The sequence below is a fragment of the Pelodiscus sinensis genome, chromosome 1 (assembly GCF_049634645.1).
Source record: "Pelodiscus sinensis isolate JC-2024 chromosome 1, ASM4963464v1, whole genome shotgun sequence".
Taxonomy (NCBI): Eukaryota; Metazoa; Chordata; order Testudines; family Trionychidae; genus Pelodiscus; species Pelodiscus sinensis.
The window spans coordinates 76,592,001-76,617,030 of NC_134711.1; the positions used below are offsets into that span (position 1 = coordinate 76,592,001).

At 44.4% G+C, this 25,030-nt stretch overlaps 2 protein-coding genes across 5 annotated transcripts in view; one reads left to right on the plus strand and one right to left on the minus strand.

Moving 5' to 3' along the window:
* The first annotated feature begins 438 nt into the window (after positions 1-438).
* Positions 439-24,118, plus strand: RLIG1 (RNA 5'-phosphate and 3'-OH ligase 1). The gene is made up of 7 exons (XM_075932811.1): positions 439-708; positions 5,667-5,784; positions 6,800-6,895; positions 8,917-9,033; positions 11,996-12,193; positions 18,744-18,913; positions 23,097-24,118. Exons 1-7 carry the CDS (start codon positions 619-621, stop codon positions 23,283-23,285), a joined length of 978 nt encoding a protein of 325 aa, XP_075788926.1. The 5' UTR covers positions 439-618; the 3' UTR covers positions 23,286-24,118.
* CEP290 (centrosomal protein 290) overlaps positions 24,030-25,030 on the minus strand; it is a 129,968-nt gene continuing 128,967 nt past the window's right edge. For all 4 annotated transcript variants that reach the window (XM_006114000.4, XM_025180148.2, XM_075932772.1 and 1 more), the window contains one exon: positions 24,030-24,923. In XM_006114000.4, the coding sequence (XP_006114062.2) occupies positions 24,735-24,923 (189 nt within the window). In that variant the 3' untranslated portion in view covers positions 24,030-24,734. The remainder of the gene's footprint in view (positions 24,924-25,030) is intronic.

The following is a 25,030-nucleotide window of genomic DNA, read 5'->3' on the forward strand; positions in this document are numbered from 1 at the left end:
TGCTTGGCTAGACCTTGTTCAGAAGAGTTTAAGAAACTGGCAAATGTAGAAAAGGGAGCTGAGCTACTGCAACAGAGGATTCTGAACCAAACCAAAGCTGAGGTAGACAGGGAAGCTCTCTAACTGCAACACAGAAGAGGGAGGCTAGCTCCCTTGCACATCCCCATAGACGGGGGGTGTAGGGCTGTAAAACCCACACAGCTACCCTCCCCCCCCCCCATCATCCCTAGAGCAAGTGAGTGTGTGGAGCTGTGACACCCACACAGCTACTCCCCCTCATCCCCAGGGCAGATGAGTGCGAGGGGCTGTAGCCCCACACAACGTGGCTAATCTTCGGCCCCCTCTAGCGCGGGGGAGTGTCTGAGGCTGCCACACCCACTGGCCGGCCCAACCCAATGCTCCCCCCCCCCCGCCGTGCGGCTGCGCCTCCAGCACCGACGCTCCCCGCCCGGCCCGGGGGGCGGTGCCACTCCGGCACGCGCAGGCCGCGAGGCCCTTTGGCAGCCCCCCCCCCTCCCCCCACTCGCGGGCTCCGTTTGTCGGCGCGCGCGGCCCTGCCCGCGGGGGGTGGCTCCGGCCCGGACTCGGTCCCGTGGCGCGTGAGGGGAAGCCGCGGCCATGAGCCGCCGGGGCGCGGTGCAGCGGAAGGTGCCCTGCCTCTTTGTGACGCGGGTGAAAGAGGAGCCCTCGGCCAAGCGCGAGCGCCAGGTACCGGGGCAGCGCCTGGGCCCGGCCCCACAGCGCCATGGGCCGGGCGGGGACTCCGATGAGGAGCCAGCGGCGGGGCCGCGCTGGAGCGACTGGCCGGGGGGGCAGAGGGCGCGGTGGTGCCCGGGTAATGGGCGCGGGGGGGGGGGGTCAGGCTGCCGAGGAAGAGAAGTGCGGCGGGTACCCGGGTGATGGGGGCTCAGGTGCCGGGACTGAGGGGAGCGGGGGGCTGGGTTGGGGGTCAGGGCATTTTTGACTTGCTGCCACACGCGGCTTTAGCAGTGCCTGGCGCAGCTTTGGGATCCTTGCGGGGGAGCTGCCCGTGTTCCGGGTTCAGGGCAAGACGAGCCTCCCCTGAGGGATGATTTCTGTTTGAGAAGTAATTGGGGGCATCTTGCTTTTCTGTCTCCTCCCTCAGCTCACCCTTCTGGGGAGGTCATTGCGTGGGGCTATGGCTGGTTGCCATGCCCCAATGGCTGAAGGGGTTGGCCTTCTGGCATCACGCTTCCTTAAGTTTGTGGAAAAGACTGGTCATATAACAGTGGTAGAGATGTAGCCGTGTTAGTCTGGGGTAGCTGAAGCAAAATGCAGGACAATGTAGCACTTTAAAGACTAACAAGATGGCCCACGAAAGCTCATCATCTAATAAACCATCTTGTTAGTCTTTAAAGTGCTACATTGTCCTGCATTTTGGTCATATAACATTTCTGATAAGCTCTGTGCTTGCGGGATCCATTCCTTTCACTGTTTCACGGCCTTAGCTCCTGCAGACCCGAAAGATGGCAAGGATATGGATACTTGGTAGTTGACATGGCTATCACATTTTGTTTGTACCCGTTCTCGGGGCTAAGGTTTTGATTCTGCTGATGTTAGTGTGTTTTCTTAATTTAAATGACTGTTTCTTACTGTTATAAAAAAAAGCAGAAGGTTGGGGTAAGGAGAACTAGTTACACATATAACTACAAAAAACAGTCAGATATTACATGGAAATACTGTAGTTTAAGTATGTATAAATACTGAAACAGAAGGAAAAAAGAGTAAAAAAAAAAAAAAAAAAAAAAGTCTGTCCTGTCTTGCACCTAGGCTGTGCCTAGACTGGCCAGTTTTTCCAGAAAATCAGCCGCTTTTCCAGAAAAACTTGCCAGCTGTCTACACTGGCGGCTTGAATTTCCGCAAAAGCACTGACTTCCTACTGTAAGAAATCAGTGCTGCTTGCAGAAATACTATTCTGCTCCCGTTCAGGCAAAAGTCCCTTTTGCGCAAAAGGGCCAGTGTAGACAGCTCAGATTTGTTTTCCGCAAAAAAGCCCCGATCATGAAAATGGTAATCGGGGCTTTTTTGCGGAAAAGCGTGCCAATCTAGACACAGGCGCTTTTCCGCAAAAAGTGCTTTGCGGAAAAGCGTCTGTGCCAATTTAGACGCTCTGTTCCGAAAATGCTTTTAACGGAAAACTTTTCCATTAAAAGCATTTCTGGAAAATCATGCCAATCTAGACACGGCCCTAATGTATTTATTTACAGTGATGCGATAAGTGTATACTAATCTGATCAGGTAGCATTTTACAGCTATGATGCACAAGTGTAGATTGCTACCAGAGGTTGAAAAGAGGAAGAGAATCAGATTTTTTTTCTTATGTATTTATAACAGTAGCGCAGGGGTAAGCAATAATTTTCACATGGGGTACTTTATGATTTTTGGCACTAGTCAGGGCTGGCTCCACCCCCTGGAAGGGGCAGGGCCAGGGCAGAAGGGACCAGGGTGAGGCCAGAGGCTTTGAAATAAAAACATAGCAAAGGGCTTGCAGCTCCTGGCCCCACCGCTATTGCATTGCCTTGGGTTGCTGCACCTATTTAAAAAGCTTGCGACTCTAGCTCCTGCCAGGGTAGTGCTGTGACCTGGAGCCATGAGTAATTTAAATAGCATCCTGCTGCCTGAGCCACTACCTGGAAATTTGGTGGCACAGGCAGCAGGATATAAATAGAAAGCGGCCAGATGCACTCCGCAGGCCGGATCTGGTCCCTGGGCTGCATCTTGCCCAGCCCTACAGTAGTGTCTAGAGCAGTGGTAGGCAATCTGGTGCCCAAGGGCTGTATGCAGCCCATTGGGCTTCTATGTGTGATCCACAAGACATTTTGTTTACGGCTGCCCATGCGCAGGGTTGCCAGATTCCACTAATTGCCGTCTGTGTAGATTATTTTCAAGCCCATATTACTAAAGTGACATGCACATGAAGTGAAATGTATTCTGATTGTACACGACTGCAAGAGCTGTGCATTCCCTCTGCATCCAGTCAAAGTGCTGCTATAGTTCAGTTGGTACATCCTGCAAATCTAGGTATGCAAGCACAATTAACAAACTACCCTGTCTCGGGACATCGTTTTGCTTATGACTATCTTGCGACACATTAATGTGAAGCAGGGCAACTCTTGCAGCCCACTCACTGGCCTAGAGGCTTCATATCAATACTGGGGCACCATCATGCTACATGCTTTGCTATATAGTGAAAGAGCCACTATGCCAAAGAGCTTGCAGTCTTAATAAGATGGAGCAAAAGAAAAATATTTTAAAAACTAATTATTATAAAAAATATTTTTCTTCATCTAAACTTGTTTTTAGAAGTCTTACTAACACCATCTCTTAGAATACAAGATCAACTTCAAGATGTCCATTGGGTGTCTGTTCAGACTAAGGATGTTAAGGAGCAGGTATTTGGCTAATCATGTAGTCCATACAATTTGTATTGAACTACACGATTAGTCGATAAGGGGAAGCGCTCTGCAGAGCTGCCGCGGGGGTAGTTCCTGGAGCGAGCCGGGACTGAACAGTCCTGCCTTGTGTTGGCTTTGGGACCACTGCGGCTCTGCCTTTTAAATGTAGTAAGAACCACCCAGCTCTTACTACATTTAAAATGAAGAGCCACAGTGGTCTTGGACTGGTGTGAGGCTCACTGAAGGCAGAGGCTGCTCTGTTAGGAACCCCTGTCTGTGTCCAGCCCAGGCCTGCTGCCAGAGCAGCCTCTGCCTATGTCCAGTCTAGGCCACTGCAGACAGAGGTTGCTGCTGGAGCTGCCTCTGCCCACGGCCAGCCTGGGCCATCACAACAGAAGCTGCTGCTGGAGTAGCCTGTGCTCGCAGTGAGGCGGCAGCAGGTAGAAAGGGGGAAGGCAGTATCGCAGAGATGGTGCTGGGGGGAACCGACTTTTAAGCCAGCTCCCCCGGCACCCAGTTCCTGATACAAAGGCAGCAAGGCAGGGCGGGTGGGAGGGCAGTGAATAGTTGGGTGCTCAACTACTCGCTTACGTCCCTAGTTCAGAATCCTTGGACTCCTCATCTCTTTATTCTTTCAAGAAGAAAGGTTTAGCTCAAGACTACAATCTTTATTATCTTCAGAGGGGTTAGTTTGTTAGTCTGTAACAGGAAAAAATTAAGAAACAACAAATAGTCTAGTAGCACCTTAAAGAATAACAAAACATGTAGATTTTTATTATGTTATTCGAAGTACATCTCTTTTAACCTTCCATCACTCTGGTAGGTTTATTTATCATCATTTTAGTATTAAAGGGCTTCCATCTCTCATCTGTAGTTTAGGAGCAGTTAGTCTGGGAAATTATTTTTGGCCTCGGGCCACTTCCCCACCTCTCCTTTTTCCCCCCACTAGGCACCCATGCCCCTGTTAGGGTGGGAAGAAGCTTTGCATGCTCTGCACCCATGCCCCTGGTAGGGGGAAGAGGCTGCGTATGCTCCTCCACCCCCAGGCCAATCACGACTTGAGGGAAGACAAGCTGCACACAAAGCTTCCTTCACCCTGCCTCTGCCCTGTGTGAGTGTACAGCACTTTGAAGGGCCATATGCTCTTCTCAGGGTGGAGGAGGGAGAGTGCGGAGGAAACTTTACTTGGGTTCAGGGGGCACCTGACGTCTCCTCTGGCACTGCGGGGAGCGCATGGCGCATTGGAGTGCATGGTGTTTCAAAGCACTGCATGCTGCTAGCAGGGTGTGAGGAAGCTTCACACTCCCCTGCCCCAGGTCCTAATTGGCTTGGGAGTGGGGGAGCGGCAGGGCCTCCACGGGCTGGATCAACCCGCTTGGTGGGCTGAATCCAGCCTGCGGAAGCCCTTTTTCCCACCCCTGAGTTAGTCCCTTGAAAAATCCTTCATTATACTTTTGTTGCCATAATAAAATCATCAGTGCATCTACTGAAACTATCATGAGGCTGGAATCTCTTACATTATACATATTGGCTGTGTCTACACTGGGCCACTTACTCCGGAAAATCAGCCGCTTTTCCGGAATAAGCTGCAAGCTGTCTACACTGGCCCTTGAATTTCCGGAAAAGCAACGATGCTCTACTGTACAAAATCAGCCGCTATTCCGGAAAAACTGTTCTGCTCCCGCTCGGGCATAAGTCCTTATTCCGGAACACTGTTCTGGAAAAGGGCCAGTGTAGACAGTCCAGTAGTCTTTTCCGGAAAAAAGCCCCAATCGCAAAAATGGCGATCAGGGCTCTTTTCCGGAAAAGCGCGTCTACATTGGCCACAGATGCTTTTCTGGAAAAAGGGCTTTTCCGGAAAAGCAGCCTGCCAATGTAGATGCTCCTTTTCCGGAAAAACTGAAAACGGAATAGTATTCTGTTTTAAGCAATTCCGGAAATTCATGCCAGTGTAGACACAGCCATTACGTTAAAAGGGGGAAGAGGTTGTTCTCAGAGATAACCCAGAATGTAAAAGAGGGAAATAGCCTCACTCAGTGAATCTTTGCCAGTAAGACCATATGATAGTTTTATTTCTTCGCCTTGGTGCATTTTCAGATTTGTAATATGTTGTGAAATTGATGCATTCTTAGGCAGCATTAGAAACTACAAATACAAAGCATGTTTTGGCTTTATGGATGTCAGTTCTAATTTACTAGAATCCATTTGGGAATGTGTGGAGTAAGGTTTAAATATTTTTTGTCTTTTCAGCCATTTAAAGTTTTGGCAACTGAAACCATAAATAGAAAGGCATTAGATGCAGATATATACAATGCAATTCCAACTGAAAAGGTGGATGGAACCTGCTGTTATGTAACAACATATAGAGGTACTATGGAAGATTTATATGCAGATGTCTCATGTTGATTAGTACCCAGCTTCTGTATGATTTTCTTTGTGTTGATTATTCATTTTTTCACATTCTTTTATCTGTGAAATTCAGATTCGTACATTAAAATACATGGCTTTGCTATAAAATGTGTAGTAACTGATACTCTGAGAATACTGTACATTTATAGAAGATCCACATGTCTGTAAAATTGTTCTGGATTTTCATATAGCTTGAGAAATCAAAGTCCAGGTAAAAATGATCTAGTTTAAATTAATCTGGTAGCCAAAGAAAACTATTCTTCCTGGCTATTCAGGTTGGAATTTTGTATTTCATTTTTTTTCTTAGAAAGTCTTATACATTTTATTTGCAGAGATGTGGAGGGAAAAGTGCAGTTAATTGAATATCTGACTAACCCTTGAAAAATTCCTCCAGTTTTAACCACCTACTAAAAGTATATTTTTAATGTGCATTTATCTGTGTTGTGGATTTTAAAATATATATTTCAATCAGTTTGTGAATTCTGTTAAGGTACTGTTCATAATGCTCTTGCTTGGGATGTCAAAATATTAACCATAGAATTATTATCTGTTATATCAGTTAGTTAACCGCAGGGGTGGGCTGTTGGCTCCCAGCTGCATCATGGTGGGGCCCCCGCTGGGGTAGAGTACCATGGTGTGAACGGGCAACTGCTCTGAGCAGGTTGGGCACCAGTTTACTGGTTATTGGTAAGTATCACCTGGAAAGGTGATGCCTCGACTGGGGAACCAGTTAACTGATTACCCATTTATACCCCTAGCTCTTACGTTTTCTGACAAGTGAGCAAATAATTTCATTTTAAACATATTGTGGTTTTTTTTTTACATGATTCCTTTTTTGGAAGCTGAAAGAAAAAGAATATTTATTGTTGCATATTTTACCTCTCATTTAAAACAGTCCATTTCAATGGCTGAAAACCTGTCTTTCATGCTGTTACCTAAATAAACTACTGTTTTTGTAATTCTGAAACCTGTAGGGCAGCCATATCTCTGGGCCAGGTTGGATAGAAAACCCAACAAACAAGCTGAGAAAAGGTTTAAAAAATTCTTGTATTCAATGGAAGACTCAAAAGGTTAGTCACATTTTTTTTCTCTTGTGATAACTGAAATATTTTTTAAGAGATAAGGACCTTTAGTTAAACAAACTAGTATTAAGTTGAAATATTAATGATTTGGCTCCAAAATTTTATTTCTTTGCAAGGGCTATGAGCATTTTACTTATCTGTGAACTATCATAATTTAGTCTAAATGGGCATTTGTTCTTCACTCTTGGCCAATATTAAATACTAAAACGGTTTCTGAGTGCAAGTCTCCATTGCTTTGTGGTATTTCTTTTGCTAGAATGGACGTTCATTGCTAGAAGAGAACATTTCTTATGAAGAATTTCCTTTCAGCTGCCTGCATTTCCTAGTATTCTAATGTCTGGAATTGTTGTCCTCTCTTTGCAGCTCTCAGAGGTAGATTGACGTTTTAGTGTTGCATGGTATGGCCACAGTGCTTCTACTAGCTTCTAGATGAGTTCTTCCCAAGATGGAAAAATTGTATAACTTCATAATTAAAATAATGTTCCAGATGTAATGGAATAGCTATGTACATTAAATCAAGGAATATGGTCACATGGTAATGATTACATGAAATATCTGACCCTTGACTCATGAACCATCTAGGAAAGGTAGAATTTTGGAGATGCTGCTATCAGAATAAGAAATTGTCAGAAAGAAGTTTTCCATTCTACAGCCTAGCATCTCCTATGGTGCTGGCCATCTGGAAAGTAGCAAACAGTGAACAGATTAAGGAAGGTTATGAAGGAAAAAATTGGTAGGAAAGAAATGCCCCACTTTTTGTGAGTCTGTTTATTTCTGGGCCACCTCTTGCAGCACCTTCCTGCCATAAGAAGCCTCTTGAAAAAATAGAAGATCCACATTGTAACGCTTAATGAAAGTATTGTGTGTAGATCAAGTGGCTGCTCTGCAGATTTTGGAAGTGGTTACAGTTCCTTGTACGTACCCATGAGGTTGTTAGGAACCTAATACATGAGGTTGTGTATTGGCTAAGAAATGTTATTGCTATTAAGAAATAAATGTTATGGATAAATAAAAGGCTAATGCTGAAGTCAAAGGCTTGTCAGGGTCTATAGAACTAGCAGGAAGTCCCATTTTGGGAAGAGTGGTCTGACTTCTGGTCAGGCTAATTAGACTGCTTGAGAGAATCTAGCTACTTATGGATAGTCTGTAGAGAGCCTGAGGATCCTTTGAATAAAATACTATTAAGAGCATATATCTAACACACAATGACCTACACTTCATGCTTTGCCACCATTCCAGAGGACATCCTTCGATGCTGATGACGCTTGTTAAAAATATAATGCACTAATTAAATTAGTGGCTGAAATTTAATTGGGGGAAAACTGCATGTCTGCTCCTGTTTTGCTCATATTCTTCCATATATTTCATGCTATAGCACTTAAATGATGACCCAGCCCATGTTGCCTGTTTTATGAACACTTTCACTGCAAAAAGCAAAGAAGGCACCAATGTGAGCTTTCTAAAGGTAACTACAGCACTCAACTCAAGGTTTAAGAATATGAAGTGCTTTCCAAAATCAGAGATACTGATTTCAGAAGTCTTAAAAGAGCAACACTCCAACGTAGAAACTATAGAGCCTGAACCACGATATAGAAAATAATTTTCTGCTGGTGCCATCTGATTCTGATGTTGGAAGATTAACTGATTTAGGGATGAGGAAGAATTAAGAGAAAAAAAGAACACACTTCCCTACGGGGCAGAGAAGGTAGAAAAGGCAATGCAAAAGAACCTGCCATTGTCTGTTACTCCAGAGGCAGAGAATCTGCCAGCAAGCAGGAACAGCGAGGGATCTGCCCATATTGTGTGGCTCTGTTTTTATGAGCTGCAGAGAGGAAAGCAGCCCTAAAGTCCTAATAGGCCAAATCATTTAAAATAAACAAAAAACAACAAAGGATTAGACATATGCTGGTATTTTTCTTGTCAGATTATTTGAATGTTTACTTTGAAAGACGGTAAGAATTAGCTAAAATTTTTGTCACAGAATACATATTTAACATTTTTATTTTTAGAATTTATTTGGAATATGGATGAAGACTTTAAACCTGTCCCAGAATGCTGGATTCCAGCTAAGGAAATCCAGCAATCCAGTGGGAATCCTTTACCCGATGAAAATGGACACATTCCAGGTATATGCCATACAGTCTGGTTTAAATGAAAAGGGAATTTTTCGCTACTTCTGACGTGGATTAGAATTAGGCCCAAAGTTAAAATACCCAGAGAAAAGGGCATGCTAAGTCAATGGTCACCAACCTATTGATTGCGATCAAGGGGTTAAATCACAGAGCCTCTGCCAGTCAGTAGTGATGCTCAGGTATGTTGTCTCTGCCTGTCTGGTCCAACACTGCTCCTGGAAGAGTCTGGCTGGCTGAGTGCAGACATGTCTCTGCAGCACTTGGGCCGGGGGGAGGGGTGTAATGAGGCAGTTCTGTGCAGTCCCCACCTCCAGCACTGCCCAAGCAGCTCCTTTTGGCTGGCACTTGTGTGTGCAGGCAGCAGTGCAGTACACAGAGATCCCATTCCCTCCCAGGGGCCACATACAGAGATATGCTTGCACTGAACCAGACGGCTGTTTCCAGGAGTGGCTTAGGACTGGGCAGGCAGAGACAGTTTGCTTGAATTCCATTGCACTGCTGACCAGGAGCTGCCTGGGGTAAGTGCCTCCTGGTTGCAGCCTACACCCCTATTCCATGAGCCAGTACCTAAACCCTCTCCCATAGCTCACATCTCTCACCCCACCCTGCACTTCAACTCTCTGCCCTAGCCTGGAGCCCCTTCATGCACCTAAAGTCCTTCAAAATATTGGGGTGCACAAGAGAGTGAGTGTGTGGGCTCTAGGCATGAGTTTGGGTGCAGGAGAGGGCTCCAGGCTGGTGAAAACTCACTCCCAGATCTTACACTCCTCTACCTCTGCACCCGAATACTCTGCCCCAGTCTGGAGCTCCTTTCTGCACCCAAAATCTCTCTGAGCCCACACTCTTCATCCCCTCCTGCACCCCAAACCCTTGACCTAGCCTGGAACTTTCTCTTGCATCCAAGCCCGACCCTAGACAGATGAAAGTGAGAGAGAAAGGGAGGAGGATAGAGTGGGTGGGAATTGGGGAATGAGTAGGGCATCATGGAAGGGGCGGGATAGATCCTGGTGGTCTTACAGTAAAAATTGATCTTGGGCATTAAAAGATTGGAGACAAGTGCATTAACTCAAAGCAGCACCAAACCCTGCCAGCACAGAACATCCAAAACTTGATGACATATCTCAGCTACTACAATGGTCAACACCTCCCACACCACACTTTTGAAGACTCATTGATATTACACGTTCATACTGCAAGATATGATGTATCTCATGTAGGGCACTAAATGCCCCAGTAAAAAACCATGGTTGGAACCAAACAATCTCTTGCTTTTCAATGTAATGTACTCAAATAGGAAAATGATTTAAAAAAACACATATCATTTATGGATGAACGCTTTTCACAAAGTGATCAGTCTAACTTAGCAGTACCTCATCCTTCAGAAAAACCTGCACAACACTTTCAAAAGATGAACCTAGAAGCTTAAATGTATTACTGTGCTAGATACTAACAATATGTATTGAACAGACACACTGGTTTTATTGCTTATTACAAAACTAGTCCCCTCTGTTTGTCCTGATAAATAATTCTTCTGCCCTACTCTGGGCTGATTAGTAGCTTCAACTGGAGTATTGTGTCCTGTTCTGGACACCACATTTCAAGAAAGATGTGGAGAAATTGGAGAGGGACCAGAGAAGAGCAACAAAAATGATTAAAGCTTTAGAAAACATGACCTTTAAGGGAAGACTGAAAGAATTGGGTTTGTTTAGTTTGGAAAGGAGACCATTAAGAAGGGGACACAATAGCAGCTTTGAAGTACCTAAAATGATGTTAGAAGGAGAAGAGAGAAAAATTGTTCTTTGACGTCTGATGATAGAACAAGAAGTAATGGGCTTTAATTGCAGCAAGAAAGATTTAGGTTGGACTATAAGAAAATCTTCCAGTCAGGGTGGAGCCTCAGGTGAAGGAGGCCCCTCTTGGTGCCATTGCTCTTGGTTTGTGTGCTCTCCCACCTCCGCCTTCTCAGGAGAACACTACACCTAGAGGAACTGCCAGCCATTTTGAACAATTGGTAGATCCTAGATGCTGTGCACCCCTGGTGGGAGGAGGAGATTTTGCACACTCCCCTGCCCTCAGGCCAATCTGAGCCTGGGGAATGGGGGAAGCCCTTCCCCTCCCCCTCCAACCCTTCCAGGGTCGCACAGTGCCTAGAGGGAACCACCAGCCATTTTGAACATTTGGCGGCTCCTTCTAGGTGCCATGCGCCCCTAGAGGGAGGAGGAGACTTTGTGTGCTTCTCTGCCCCTGGGGTGGCCATGTGGCAGGATGACCATGGACCAGATCAAACAGCTTGCCAGGCTGGATTCAGCCCACAGGCCATATCTTGCCCAACCCTGATCTAGATGGTGCTTGGTCCTGCCTTGAAGACAGGAGACTGGACCCAATGTCCTCTTGAGGTCTCGCCCAGTTCTAGTATTCTATGATTCTATATGGTAGAGGTGTTAATGGTCCCTTAGAATATACTTATGCTAAAAAATCTGTTCCATCTTGAATTTTTTATGTGATGCTGGAAGTACTATTCCAGACTTTAAAAAAGCTGTATGTAAGTTCAAAAGCATGTCTCTCTCACCAACAGAAGTTGGTTTAATAGAAGATATTACCTCACTCACCTTTTCTCTCTAATATCCCGGGGCCCATAAGGCTACAACAACACTGGAGAGCTCTATATTCAGAAAGTCCATTCCTACCATGTCATTTACTCATTATTCAGTTGTGCTGTAGATTTTTCTTCCTTGTGGCATTTGGCTATAGTAAGTTGCAAAGCTTTGAGCCAAAAGACTCAGTTGTCCCTGTTTAACTACTCAGACACCTTTCTTTCACTTACAGTGTAACTTTGTCCCTGGCTTATGTTAATTTTCATTATAAAATATAGTTAGATAAAATATAACTGCTTTCTAATGCATGTATAGCTTTTAAAGTGCCTTGACAAAAAGTAAAATGGAATGTTTTCTTATAGGTTGGGTGCCAGTGGAGAAAAATAGCAAACAATATTGCTGGCATTCATCTGTTGTTAACTATGAGGCTGAAATAGCTCTTATATTGAAGTGCCAGGCTGATGATCCTGGACTCTTGGAGATCAGTTCTGTGCCATTATCAGACCTTTTGGAACAAACACTGGAACTCATTGGAACTAATATTAATGCAAATCCATATGGTGAGTATAGCATGTGTTGTTTAATTATCATTAATACCTTAAATATTTTAATGTGTTTTAATTGAGAGTGACAGGCACTGCATTTCTTTATTACAAAATAAGAGATCAGAATGATTCCGCTAAGGTCCATGAATTAGAAGCAATTTGTGCATTGCCAAAAAGGCTTATTAACATAACTCTTTAAAAATGAAAATGAGGAGATAGTGTTACCCAAAGGGAGACTACAGAGATTTTCAGATACTTCAGTGGTTGGACGTTTCTGCACAATGAATACAATCTCTATCTCCTCCCAGCCTGCTGCACATAATTTAAAAGGGTTGTCGCTAAAATGCTTTTCTTCTCGTCCGTGCAAGATTAGCACTATATCTTCACTGCATTTTTACAACAGGGTAGATAAGTTGAGATAATAATGTAATTTTTTACGTCTCTAGCTAATCAAGCTAAATCCTATGCCTTCTACCTGGGTCAACCTTAATTAGCTACATTGAGGTAAAAACTACCTTAGCCTTGTCTCCACTATGATTTTACATCAAGATAGCTATCATAATGCAAAAACATACTTTTTTTAGTTAAGATATAACCTTCACTAGAAGGGACACTTTCACTTTTCAGAGTCAGTCAGGATATGTCTACACTACCACCCTAGTTCGAACTAGGGTGGTAATGTAGGCAACCGGAGTTGCAAATGAAGCCTGGGATTTGAATTTCCTGGGCTTCATTTGCATATTGCTGGGCGCCGCCATTTTTAAACGTTCCACGAGGAGTAACGGTAGTTCGGAATAGGAAGCCTAGTCCGAACTACCTAGTCCGTGCCGCATGTAGCCGCACGGCACGGAGTCCGCACTAGTGGACATTTAAAAATGGTGGTGCCTGGCAATATGCAAATGAAGCCCAGGAAATTCAAATCCCAGGCTTCATTTGCAACTCCGGTTGCCTACATTACCACCCTAGTTCAAACTAGGGTGGTAGTGTAGACATACCCTCATTGATTTGCTGCTGACTTTTTAATAAGAGGCCTCTAACACACACAAAAAATCGCATTGGGTTGAAATGAACTGATGCTGCAGTGAAGTTGGCTGAATAACTTGGGCATATACTAGGGATGTGATTGTGTACACGTTTAAACAGTTACATTCAAGTGGCCCCCTCTACTCCTGTGCTGCTGCTCTGATACAGAAGAAGGCTACAACAGCACTTGGGAAACAAATATTAAATTGCACTTCACTGGAAATGCTTGTGATCTTTTGATCTCAGCTACCACAGGATTATCACATTCTTTTAACAAAATCAGTATTTTAAAATATCACTGTATGATAGCTTGTAGACTGGGACAATGCACAATGGAACTTATATCTTTTAATCCTGCCAGTCATTTTTGAATCTTTTATAATACAATTTAAAAATGAGCAGGTTAAATAAGCTTTGGAGTACAGGCAGTCCCTAGGTTACGTACAAGATAGGGACTGTAGGTTTGTTCTTAAGTTGAATCTGTATGTAAGTCGGAACTGGCGTCCAGATTCAGCCGCTGTTGAAACTGATCAGCGGCTGATTCCAGGAAGCCCGGGGCAGAGCAACTCTGCCTCGGGCTTCCTGTAGTCAGCCGCTGGTCAGTTTCAGCAGCGGCTGACTTGGGGACGCCTGGGGCAGAGTAGCTGGGGCGCTGCCGGGTACGTCCCCGCAGCGCCGCACCTCAGCGCTGCGGGGACCAACCCAGCAGCACCCCAGCTGCTCTGCCCCAGGCGTCCCCAAGTCAGCCGCTGTTGAAAGTGACCAGCGGCTGACTACAGGAAGCCCGAGGCAGAGTTGCTCTGCCCCGCTTCCTGGAATCAGCCGCTGATCAGTTTCAACAGCGGCTGACTTGGGGATGCCTGGGGTAGAGCAGCTGGGGTGCTGCCGGGTTGGTCCAGTAGCGCCCCTCCTCGGTGCTACTGGACCAACCCAGCAGCACCCCAGCTGCTCTGCCTCAGGCGTCCTGATTCAGCTGCTGCTGAAACTGACCAGCAGCGGCTGAATCAGGATGCCTGGGGCAGAGCCGCTGTGGTGCTGCCCGGTTGGTCCCGTAGCGCCGAGGAGCGCTCTACCCCAGGCGTCGCGAGAAAAGCCTGGTCTGCTGGGCGGGGGGGGCTCACTAGCAGGGCCCCTCCCCCACCAGCAGGCCAGGGAGACGCGGGCGGCAGTACCGCCGAGACACGCCACATTCCTGCCCTCATCCTCCGCGGCTTTGACTCCGTGGCAGACCAGGGAGATGTGGAGCAAAGCTGCGGAGGACACGGGCTGCGGGACTGCGGCGCATCTGGGCGGTCCCGCCGCCCGCGTCCTCCAGGGCGAGAAAAGCCCCGTTCGTAACTACGGATCCGACATAAGTCAGATCTGCGTAAGTCGGGGACTGCCTGTACACTAAATATATTACATGTGCTTAATTATAAGAATTTCCCAGCATAACAGCTTTTGTCTTAGTATGGCAGGAGGAGTATGGAATAGTTCTACTACACAGTCCCTATTGCCACTTCAATAACAACACATGAAGTTTGTGCTATTCCTGGGGAAATTCAGCACCAAGAATTTAACAATTCTGTGCACAGTATTTTAAAGTTCTGCAAAATTCTGCATATTTTGTCAAAACATCAATATAATCCTGCTAATTTCAATTATTTTTGTAATTTATTTCAAAATACCTGCTAGAAACTATGTTTGTAACAGTATGGACAGCAAAAAGGATTCAGGAAATGTTTTTGTCAAAATAACAGCAAAAGCTTTGTTATCCGGTATTCATGGGGAATGTCAGTTGCCAGTTAATTGAGTGTGCGGGATACTCACAGTGCCAGAGGCAGGCTATGCCAGAGGCATGCTGAGCAGGAATGAGGCACTTTGCTGATAACATCAGCTGGCGCTGCCACAATGCTGGTTAACCAAGTGCTGGATAACAAAGTTTTCACTGTACATTCCTTGCTAAGCATATTAATATAGAACTTGGAATAATAATGAATTTATATAATGAAGTTTAAATGAATTTTCCATCAAATGAATTTCCCATATCCCCAGAAGCAGTGGAAATGCTTGGTGGGAGTCAGTGGTAACAGAGGAGCTGAGAGATTGAGGAAGAGTCTGAAAGTGAACCTGCAGGGTTATTGTGGGAGAAGTATGGGAGTATGTGGGGTGGGAGAAGTATGGAACAAGGTTTCTGGGGGGACAGGAGGTCAGGAGAATGTTAGGAGCCTCCCTTTGGGTACGTCTAGACTACGTGCCTCTGTTGCCAGAGGCATGTAGTCTAGCCGTACCTTTACAAAGACACTAGTTGACACCTTCCATTCAATAAGGCACATTTGCCTCTGTCCCAGTTTTTCTTCGTACCCTGGTTCCTCGTTCAGATGTAGCTGTACATGTCCCCATGTGGTCCTACAGCTGCACCTGATGGTGAGCCTCTAACTCAGGGCTGGCAGAATATCATCTGCAGGCTGGATTCAGCCTGCCAAGCTGCCATGTCTGGCCTATGAGAGCCTCAGTTGGCTCCCTGCCTACCCCATCCCTGCTCAGCACTCAGTGAAGCTAGCTGCTGCAGGGTCATGTGCATCTCTGAATGCTGAGAACCTGGAGGGAGGTGGCAGAGGATTCTCACACTGCTCCCGCCCCTCAGTCACTCCCATTGGCAAGTTTCTGGCCAACAGCAGTATCCTGTTTGCAGGACAGGATGCATGTGAAGTGCCCCTCCCTCCTCATACCCCAGTTTCACATGGCCCCTGTAGCTGCTCTGAGCAGTACAGGGGTGTGGGAAGGCAGGGACCCTGGTTAAACAATCTGCTGGGCTGCTGGCTACGAGCCATCCAGGTGAGGTCTCCCAACCCGAGCCTGCCTCTCCTCCCCTCAGCCCCCCCCCTCTGTCCCGCCCCCCTGCACTCTTACCCTATGTAACCCAGACTTTCTGCACCACTGCTCCAGCCCCCATACATCTTCTCAGACACTTCATTCCTTCCTCCACTCCTCCTCAGGTCACAATCCCCTTCCAGACTTTGCACCCCAATTAACTAACCCTGGTTATAGCCCATACCCCCATACTCCTGCCCCAAATTACAACCCCCTCCCAGACCCTGCACCCCAATCCACTATCCCTCATCACAGCCCAAATCCCTGCACCCCCTTTCCTGCCCCGGGTTACAACCCCCTCCCCCCCACCAGGGGCATGCATTTCAAAACAGCTGGCAGTTCTTTCTAGGTGCCATGTGCCCTTGGCAGAGCAGGAGCGGGGGAGGGCGGTAAAGACTTCAAGTGCTTCCCAGCCCCCAGGCCTATTGGGGTCTGTGAGTGGGGCAGCATGCAAAGTTTTGTTGCCCTGCCCACGGCCACTTCTGAAATTAATGAAGTGGACCCCCTTCAAAAATTGCCTGCTCCTGCCCTAACTTAATGCTGTTACTCTTCTAATTCTTGTGACTGCCCTGTGTGACCCACTCTGATCATTCCTCTGCCCTCTTCCTCCCCCACCCCCCTAATATTCTGTGCCTCCTCATCTGCTCCACAGGGAGGATGCTGTGAGGAAGGAAGCTTGTGAGCTAGGCTGCCTGCTCTTTTGCTACTGATGCAGCTCCTGGTGGACAAAAGGTATAATGTATAATTGCAGCACATTTCCTGCAGAATGAATGGGGGAGAGGGGTGCAAATCTGCAGGTGACATGTATTCTTGCATGTGCACAGTGGTGCTGAATTTTCCCAGGAGTATTGCATCAAGCAGTGTTAACGTGTGGTTCTTGGAGCACGTGAAAGAAGAAATCTCTTAGCTTGTAAGAGAGAGGTAGTATTTTCTAATCAAATTAAGACCATTTTTATTTGGTAACTGTAGATTTAAACATATAAAGCTTGTTAACATACTATTTTGTGAGATATGCAAAGGGAAAGTCAGAATTTGAGAATTACATGTGAGACAGAAAACTCACAATGGTAAGCATATCAAAGTGTTATAGTTCCTTTAGATTATGTGGTGATTGTAGGTGTGCTGTCATGGTACCTGTTGCAAAAATCAGATACCTCTCTACATCCACATCTTCTTAAAGAAAAAAAGTTATTTAATTTCCCAGAAGTTGTACCTTCAACTGAAAGACAGCCTACTACTGTACGTCTGGCTTACATTTATCATGTCATAATACTGTGTACAGTAAGAAGTTAGTAAATCAGAAAATTATGAAGACTTATGTCTCTCTAATATAACATTAATGTCTCACTTTACTGGAGGTTACATATAAACTTCACCCTGCTGTTGGCAGAGGGATGTAAATTAGACACATCAAAAGTGCAAATAAAGCGGAGATTTAAATATCCCATGCTTCATTTGCATAATTGTGTCCTGGCGCTGTTTCAAACAAGCGTCATTTCGAAATTGAAACTGCTGAAACTGAAAAAATTAGGAGTACAGAATCTTTCAAAAAATCGCCCCATTGTCGGAAAAACCACGTCTAAACCGCGGTTTGCACTTTTGATGTGTCTAATTTACATCCCTCTGCAGACGGAAGGATGTAGTTTAGACACACCCAGAGATAGGAATTCTAGCTCTGTTTCTGAAAAGAAGGGGTGAAATCCTGTCTCTGTAGTAGGGATGTTAAAATGTGGTTAATTTACTAATCGAGTAGTCGATAAATTTTTATTGCCTACTCAATTAGTCAATGGGAAAGGCAGTGTGGTTCTGCGCTTGCTCTGGGATGAAACCCATCTGCAGCTCTACAATTTAAAAGGCAATAGGAACCTGGCAGTCTGCCCCCCGAGCTCCTACTGCATTGTAAATTGCAGAGCCTCAGTGGGGCTTGGTCCTGGACCCAGCGCAAGCCGGGACTGAGACGAGCTGCCTACTCCCCCGGCTCCTACTACATTTTAAATGCAGAGCCTGCTGTGGCTGTGCATTTCAAATGTAGTAGGAGCTGGGCAGGTAAGCTGCCCAGCTCAGTCCCAGCACGAGCTGAGTCTGGGACCTACACCCATTGCAGCTCTGTAGTTGAAATGTAGTAAGAGCCATGCTGTCTGCAGCCTGGGGTAGGTGCTGGACCTATCACAAACCAGGACTGAGCTGGGCTGCCTGCAGCCGGCCTAGGGCACCATGGATAGGGGCTGCGTCATGGCAGCCTCCCTTGCTTCCTCTACCCCTGTGCTGCTGCCTCTGATAAGTGTCAGCAGTCAGGGGTAGTGATGGTGCGGGAGAGGCAGCACAATGGAGATGGTGCTGGGGAACCAACCGGCTTTTAAGCCAGCTCCCTCTCCCCCCTTCTTGCTACCTCTGATACAGAGGCAGCGGGAAGGGGGGCGGGAATGCGAGCAGTTGACTCGACTATCCGATAAGCCTAGGCTTATCTATTAGTTGACTAGTCGACTACTTGCTTACATCCCTACTTTAGAAGTCAGTGGAAAACTTTCCATTTATTACAGCAGAACTTGGATTTTATCCAAGGTGTTTTATATACCAGTCCCATGTAACTGGCAGTAATCTTGTGAGACAGCATTTTTAATGTTGCTATAATAAAAATTTTGACTTGAGTGACTACATGCCTAACAGATTAAGTTTTTAATATATATAGGCTTAGGAAGTAAGAAGCACCCTATCCATCTTCTTGTACCACATGGAGCATTTGAAATAAAGAATCCGCCTATGCTGAAGCACAGTGATATATTATCTTGGTTTGAAGGCTGCAGAGAGGGCAAAATTGAAGGAATTGTATGGCATTGTAACGATGGACATTTAATCAAGGTAATTATTTAGAATATCATTAATGAATCTGTACTCTCCAAAACTCATATTTAAAGAAAAACAAATATTTGTTGTTTTATATCAAAGGAACTTCAAAGACCCTATTACTAGTGTAAAAAACATGGTGGATTGAAACACCATACACACTGCTTATTCTTACTGGTCAGAATAAGTTTAGCTACTTTGAGATCATGTTTCAAATTATCACTTGACAACTTCGACCATTTCCTCACAAGCTCAGTGTGATAATTTCCTACATAACTGTGGAGTGTTCTTTTTTTTCCCCATACAAGCTTTAGTGGGAAGCCAAGTTGAATATCTTACCCAGTGTCTTTCTCAGGGAAGAGGGCTCCATCATTCTCACTCGTAGCCAGAACACAGGGCTCTCTTGACCAACAACTATACTTATTTACAGCTGTAGTATGATGTAGCTTTTTAACTATAATGGACTCCTAGCAATATTCACAATATTCAGTAACTGCTTTAAAACCAAATTGACTTAAAAAACTGCTATAATCATTAAGACTGATGGTGATAAATCCACCTGCCATTTTCCTATAGATTGCTTTGCATGGTGCTTTCAATAACATTCTGCACCCAAAGTCTCTAAGATATATGCCAATAAAAGCACACAAATGAAGACAATGTATAAAACTCCTGCTTCCACCCTAAATAAATTATGCCAGTAGTTTGAACAATTATTTGAAAACAGATAAAATAATGGCTGACCATTGTATCTCCCTGTTCTGTGGTGGTAGCACCTAATAACTAAGGCACTTTTTAAAAAAAAAAAAATCAGTTGCTTGTTTGTGCTAAAAATTGATTACTAATCTTTCTGTAACTGTTGTTGTTTGAGAGGTGTTGTTTAGTGTGGGTGTGTGCACACCCTGAGCAGAGTTGCTGGCATTTTTTCCCCTTTGGGTGGCATTTGCTATCACAGCAGGTAACAGACAGGTCTATCTGGGGAGTTCCCCACATAGGAAAATGTCCACTGAAGAGACTGTGGTGAGAAGACAGACTTATTGAGGCAAGCTGCCAGCTGATTCTGCACTCCCAGAAGATATGACTGAATGCAGAATTCCACAGCTGAATTGACATAAAGGGGAAGAGCAAGCTCCATTCTGCCTCTTGGTGTAAAATATGGTCATCTTTTTGAGACTTGAGTCTTGAGGGGACTTAGGTCAATTCTATCGCTCAGTGCTGATCCATTTGACACTAGGGATATCAGAGGTTGGGTGGTGATGGCAAGAACAATACAACCCCACTTCTAAAAATAACAGTGTGTCCTTGCAGGACAATGGGGGGGGGGGGGGGGGTGATCATGAACAGTACTGCAATGAAGCCTTCAATGAGGTGATCATGGATCGGTTTCCTCTGGATGGCAATAGTGATACTGGGCTATAGGTAGGGGATGGTTCTTTGCTTCACAACCGTACTGGCACTGTTGAATCCTGTACTACAAGACACACAGGTACCAGCAACAAGAATAGGTCCCTGGCTGCTGCAAATATCTCCTGTGATCCAGGTGCCAGGGGAGCCAACTGCGGTTACTTAATGAAGGCCAAACTACAAAGTATGGGGGAGCCATTCCCCAAAGCTAGTGTCTTTTCCAATATATAGATTTACCTAGCAAGCACAAAACAGCTTCTATAATACCTTAATGGTTAACCAGAAGTCAACACAGCTCCCTTACAACAACTCAGCATTAGACCTCCCCCCAGACACCCAAGTCAAAGTTCTAACAATCGCAAAGAATTGGTCGAATTATCTCCCAGGTTAATGAATATTTGACATCTGCCCCCACATACATGATTATAGCTAGTAAAGATGTTACATATAGTGTAATTGAATAGTCATGTAACCACATGAAATCTTGTCAGTTACACAACTATTAGATAGTGCCTGGTGATGGAGCTGGCAGCCAGTGCGCTGCCAGCCCCACTCCCGAGGAACCCTTGCCATCCCATGCTGCTGCCTCTGTATCAGAGGCAGCAGTGCAGGGTGGCAGACAGGAGCCACTCTGAGATGGGAGCTAGTTTAAGAGCCAGCTCCCCTGCGCTGCTGCCTCTGATACAGAGGCAGCAGCGCAAGATGGCAGCAGCCCCTGTCCATGGGGGTCTGAGCTCCCTGTAGAGAGGCTGCTGATGGGGGGAGTGGGGCAGGGGAGGCTAAGAGGCAGCAGCATGTGGGGAGAGGAGGGCAAACGGCACCGCAGAGCTGTGGGGAACTAGCTTTTAAGCTAGCTTTCTCCCAGTACCAGGTCCTCACTTGCTCTGTAGGTAGGTCTGCAGACCTGGTATGCATAGAAAGCCAAAAGCTGGCTCCCCGGGCATATTGGCTTGAGCCTGCCCCTGCTCACCCTCCGTGCTGCTACCTCTATCAGAGGCAACATCACGGGGGAAGAGGGAGGCAGATCCAGCGATCCCGGGAAGTCTGCTTAAAGCCAGCTCCTCACAGCCATCGGCTCCCTCTCCCCTCCTGTGCTGTTGCCTCTGATATAGAGGCTGCAGGGGGAGGGGAGCACATGTTGTCAACACACTTAATTGATAAGCCAAGGCTTATCAGTTAACCATGTAGTGGACTATACAGTGACATCCCTAAGAGCCGGTTCTTATCAACTAAACTAAAACATATATTTTTAAAAAGAGAACACTGGTTAAAAGACCAGTGTGTTTACATAGGGACTTGAGTATAGTTCTGAGATCAGAGTCATAGTAGAGAGGTGAGCTTTGCATTTGTAAAGAACTCTTACGGAATTAGTTCAGTGTTCATATTTCAGGGTGGATCGAAGCAGGCTTGGAAATCTCAAATCTTGCGACTCAAAACTTCTCCTGATAAAGCTTAAGCAGATCGGAGATGGAAAGGATCGGGATCTAAAGGAGTTTTCCACAGTTTTCAAGCAGCCTCTTGACCATTCATTCCTGAATGAACAATAGGCAATTGTGGTGACTTCTAAATAGACCAGAGCATCACTGGTAATTAGTTATGCAGATTTACATAAGGTAATTTATACATTTCAAAGAGAGATGATACAGCTTAGACAGGGATTGTTTGGTTACATTAACCTCTGCAATATATATGAAAACACACAAATATAAAAACATTATTTACCAGTGTCCTGAAATGTTGAATTTGGATCATTTATCCTGGAGGATGTTTAACCCTTTCTGGCCTTGGATCACACCTCCAGAGTTGTTTCTTAGGCACTGGGGATAGGAATGCTGAGATTCTTAAGCAGGGGGAGGAGTAGTCCACACTGAAGCTGGAGTGCTTGGTGCTAAGTCCAAGACACACTGCTCTGAACAGGTTTCAGAAGATCTAACAGTGAGAACTCACGTTGTTCACTTAATGGCATTAACTTGCTGCAGAAAGCACAGGGATTTAAGTTCAGTGACCAAGGCCTGACTCAGGAAGCAAATACACTTTTCTAAGTAATTGAGGAATCCAAATACAATATAACTAAAAACGATCACAACTTCAAACATTTATATACACTAGAAAAATAGAGACTGAAAAAAATCACTGGGGAATTTGCCAAAGCAAACAAGCAGTTCCAGCAACTGTAATAGGTGGTAAGAAGGAACTGAAGGGAAGGGCCCTTTATATTGGCACTATGAGCATTCTGAAGCTAACTTGACAGATATCCCTAGGGGAAAACATTCTGGCAACTGTGCTTGGGACATGCATGCATGCCTGCATTGGATTTGACATGTGCAAGCCTTCACAGAACTGTTACTTATTATGAAGTGATCCCTTATTTTATAATCAAAGTGAGCTGACAATGTTTCTGCAAGAATAGTCTTCAGACTAATTTATTGAAGACTACTTAGTCATGAACTCTGCTCTTTTCATGTTCATCAGCTAAAAATTAAGTGTGGTTGCAGCTCCTGCTATATATTTTTTTGAGATCACAAATTCCTGCTGCTATCTAAAACAAGTTCTTATAGTTAAGCTTCTAACTTACCAGCAACTGGAAAAGTGGTGTACAGCAAACTTCCAGCACCAGTTTAAGGTATGAGTTTCACACGCTGGATACCAGTGCTATGAGCTTTGTAAGTGCTATGCCAAAATTAAACCATCAGCGGCCAAAGCAACTAGCTGTTGAGATATCAGTAATGGGTATTTGTAATAAGTGCTCAAATGTATGATGATATATATTCTGATCTCATTTCTCTTTTCTTAGCTTCATCGACATCATCTTGGAATGTGCTGGCCAATAGAAGAGACACATCTGAATTCTCAGCCAGTTGTCATTGCTGTTAATAGGACCAAATATGACTGTGAATTTGAACCAAAGTGTTTGTTTAACCATTTTTCAAAGCTGGATGGTCAAAGGTTCTGCAGACTCAAAGATATAAAGTTTGATGTTTAAAAAGAAGAATCAGTCTTGTCACACTTGGCTGCCATATGTACTTTTGTACCACCTTCTCCTGCTTTGGCCTACAATATAAATGGATATTTTTGCAAATAACTGTGGCATAGGTAGCTCTGTAGCTACTGTGTTTGCCATAAATATAATCAGTAATATGAAGCAAATGAGCAGTCAAGCAAAACCAAAATGTGTCTAGGTTTCAGCACATTTCGGTTTTGAAAGCTCCTTAAATGTTGACGCTGTTAGTGCTACGTATAAGGAGGACAGAGTTTAATATTAGCTGCTCCCAGTGGCTAGTAAAACAAAGCAGATGGTTATGGTTATAAAAACAAATTAACAAAAAAAATCAGTTAACTTTGAGTTTCTGAATTTGTACAGGCTGCAGTTAAAATGCAACTGAGGATATTGTCATTTTTAAGCTCTAGATTGGGGCCCAATGCTTTCTGTTAGTGAAGTAACACAGATTTAAATCAGTAAATGAGACCACAAGCAGGTCCTATGTTTTTTATAAATGTTTAAAATTGTAACTTTTTTTTAATTTAAACATTCCACACTTTGTAAAACCCCCATCAACCTTCAAGGCCGCAACAGTATACTAGTGCTTGAAAACCAAGTAGTGAAATTGTTTACATTGTTTAATTTCTTGGGATAATTACTTTTGTTTATGAATGAACAAGTAGTGATTAATTGACATTATTTTTGAAAATTCTTTGTAGAAACAGACAAAAGGAATGTGGCAGTCCATAGCTGTTCAAAAATAGCTTTTATCAAGAGCAGCATGTAAAGAAATATTTCAAAAACTTAACATAGAAAAATAAAGACAATTCAAACTATGAATTCTCACAGTTTGGTTCTATTTACATCTTTGCTGTGCATGCATTATACATTTACCAACACTATACAAATATTGACAATTTTCAAATAAATTAGCTTTACATCCAAGCACAAAAAGAATGGCTGAAGTACAACTCTTTCTGAATTTTTTCCAGTGGAGGTAGGGAAAGGAAGCCCACTGGTGGCTTCAGTAAGCCGACCACTGTCTTACTGGCCCTTTGTCAGCAGCTAAGTTGTGCAGTAAATAGTGTCACACAGCTGCTCTTGCTCTGTAGTCTAGGGTTTTTGCACCCTATGACTGCTGAAAGCATCTGATCTCTCCTGCTGTTTCCGTTACAATTAGTGTCATTTCTGAACTAAAGCATAAAATATGCAAAACAAGCGAGGAGGAAATATGACAAGGTTTCATAATGATTACTGGATCTATTGCATCTGAAGCACTAAATGACAAGATTTTACTAACTTTAACAACTATTTCTCTCCCTCTCTCTGATGTCAAACTATTGTAACTTCTATAGAGCTGGTTCTAATTCACAAAAGGTGAAAAATGAGACTTAGGCTTGCATATAAAACCAGTGTAGTGACAATGTGTGATAGTGCGTATTTAATATGGATTTAATCAATAGACACATTGGCTGGAATATCCACATGAACACCACACTGTTCAGAAAGATTCTTTAATTTCTCCTCCAAGATAATATTTTTTTTCACTTCTTCATTGTAGTTATATTTCAGATCCTCAATTTCTTCAAAAAAGGAAGGGTCAAAATTATCCAATTCTTTTTTCAACTGTTTGATTTCTTCCTAATAGAAGAATTAAATAGTTACAACTTACTACAAATCAAAATTCTACATTCTCATTTTGTGTAAAGGTGCATATATAAAAGGACTAAATAACAATATTAATTGTA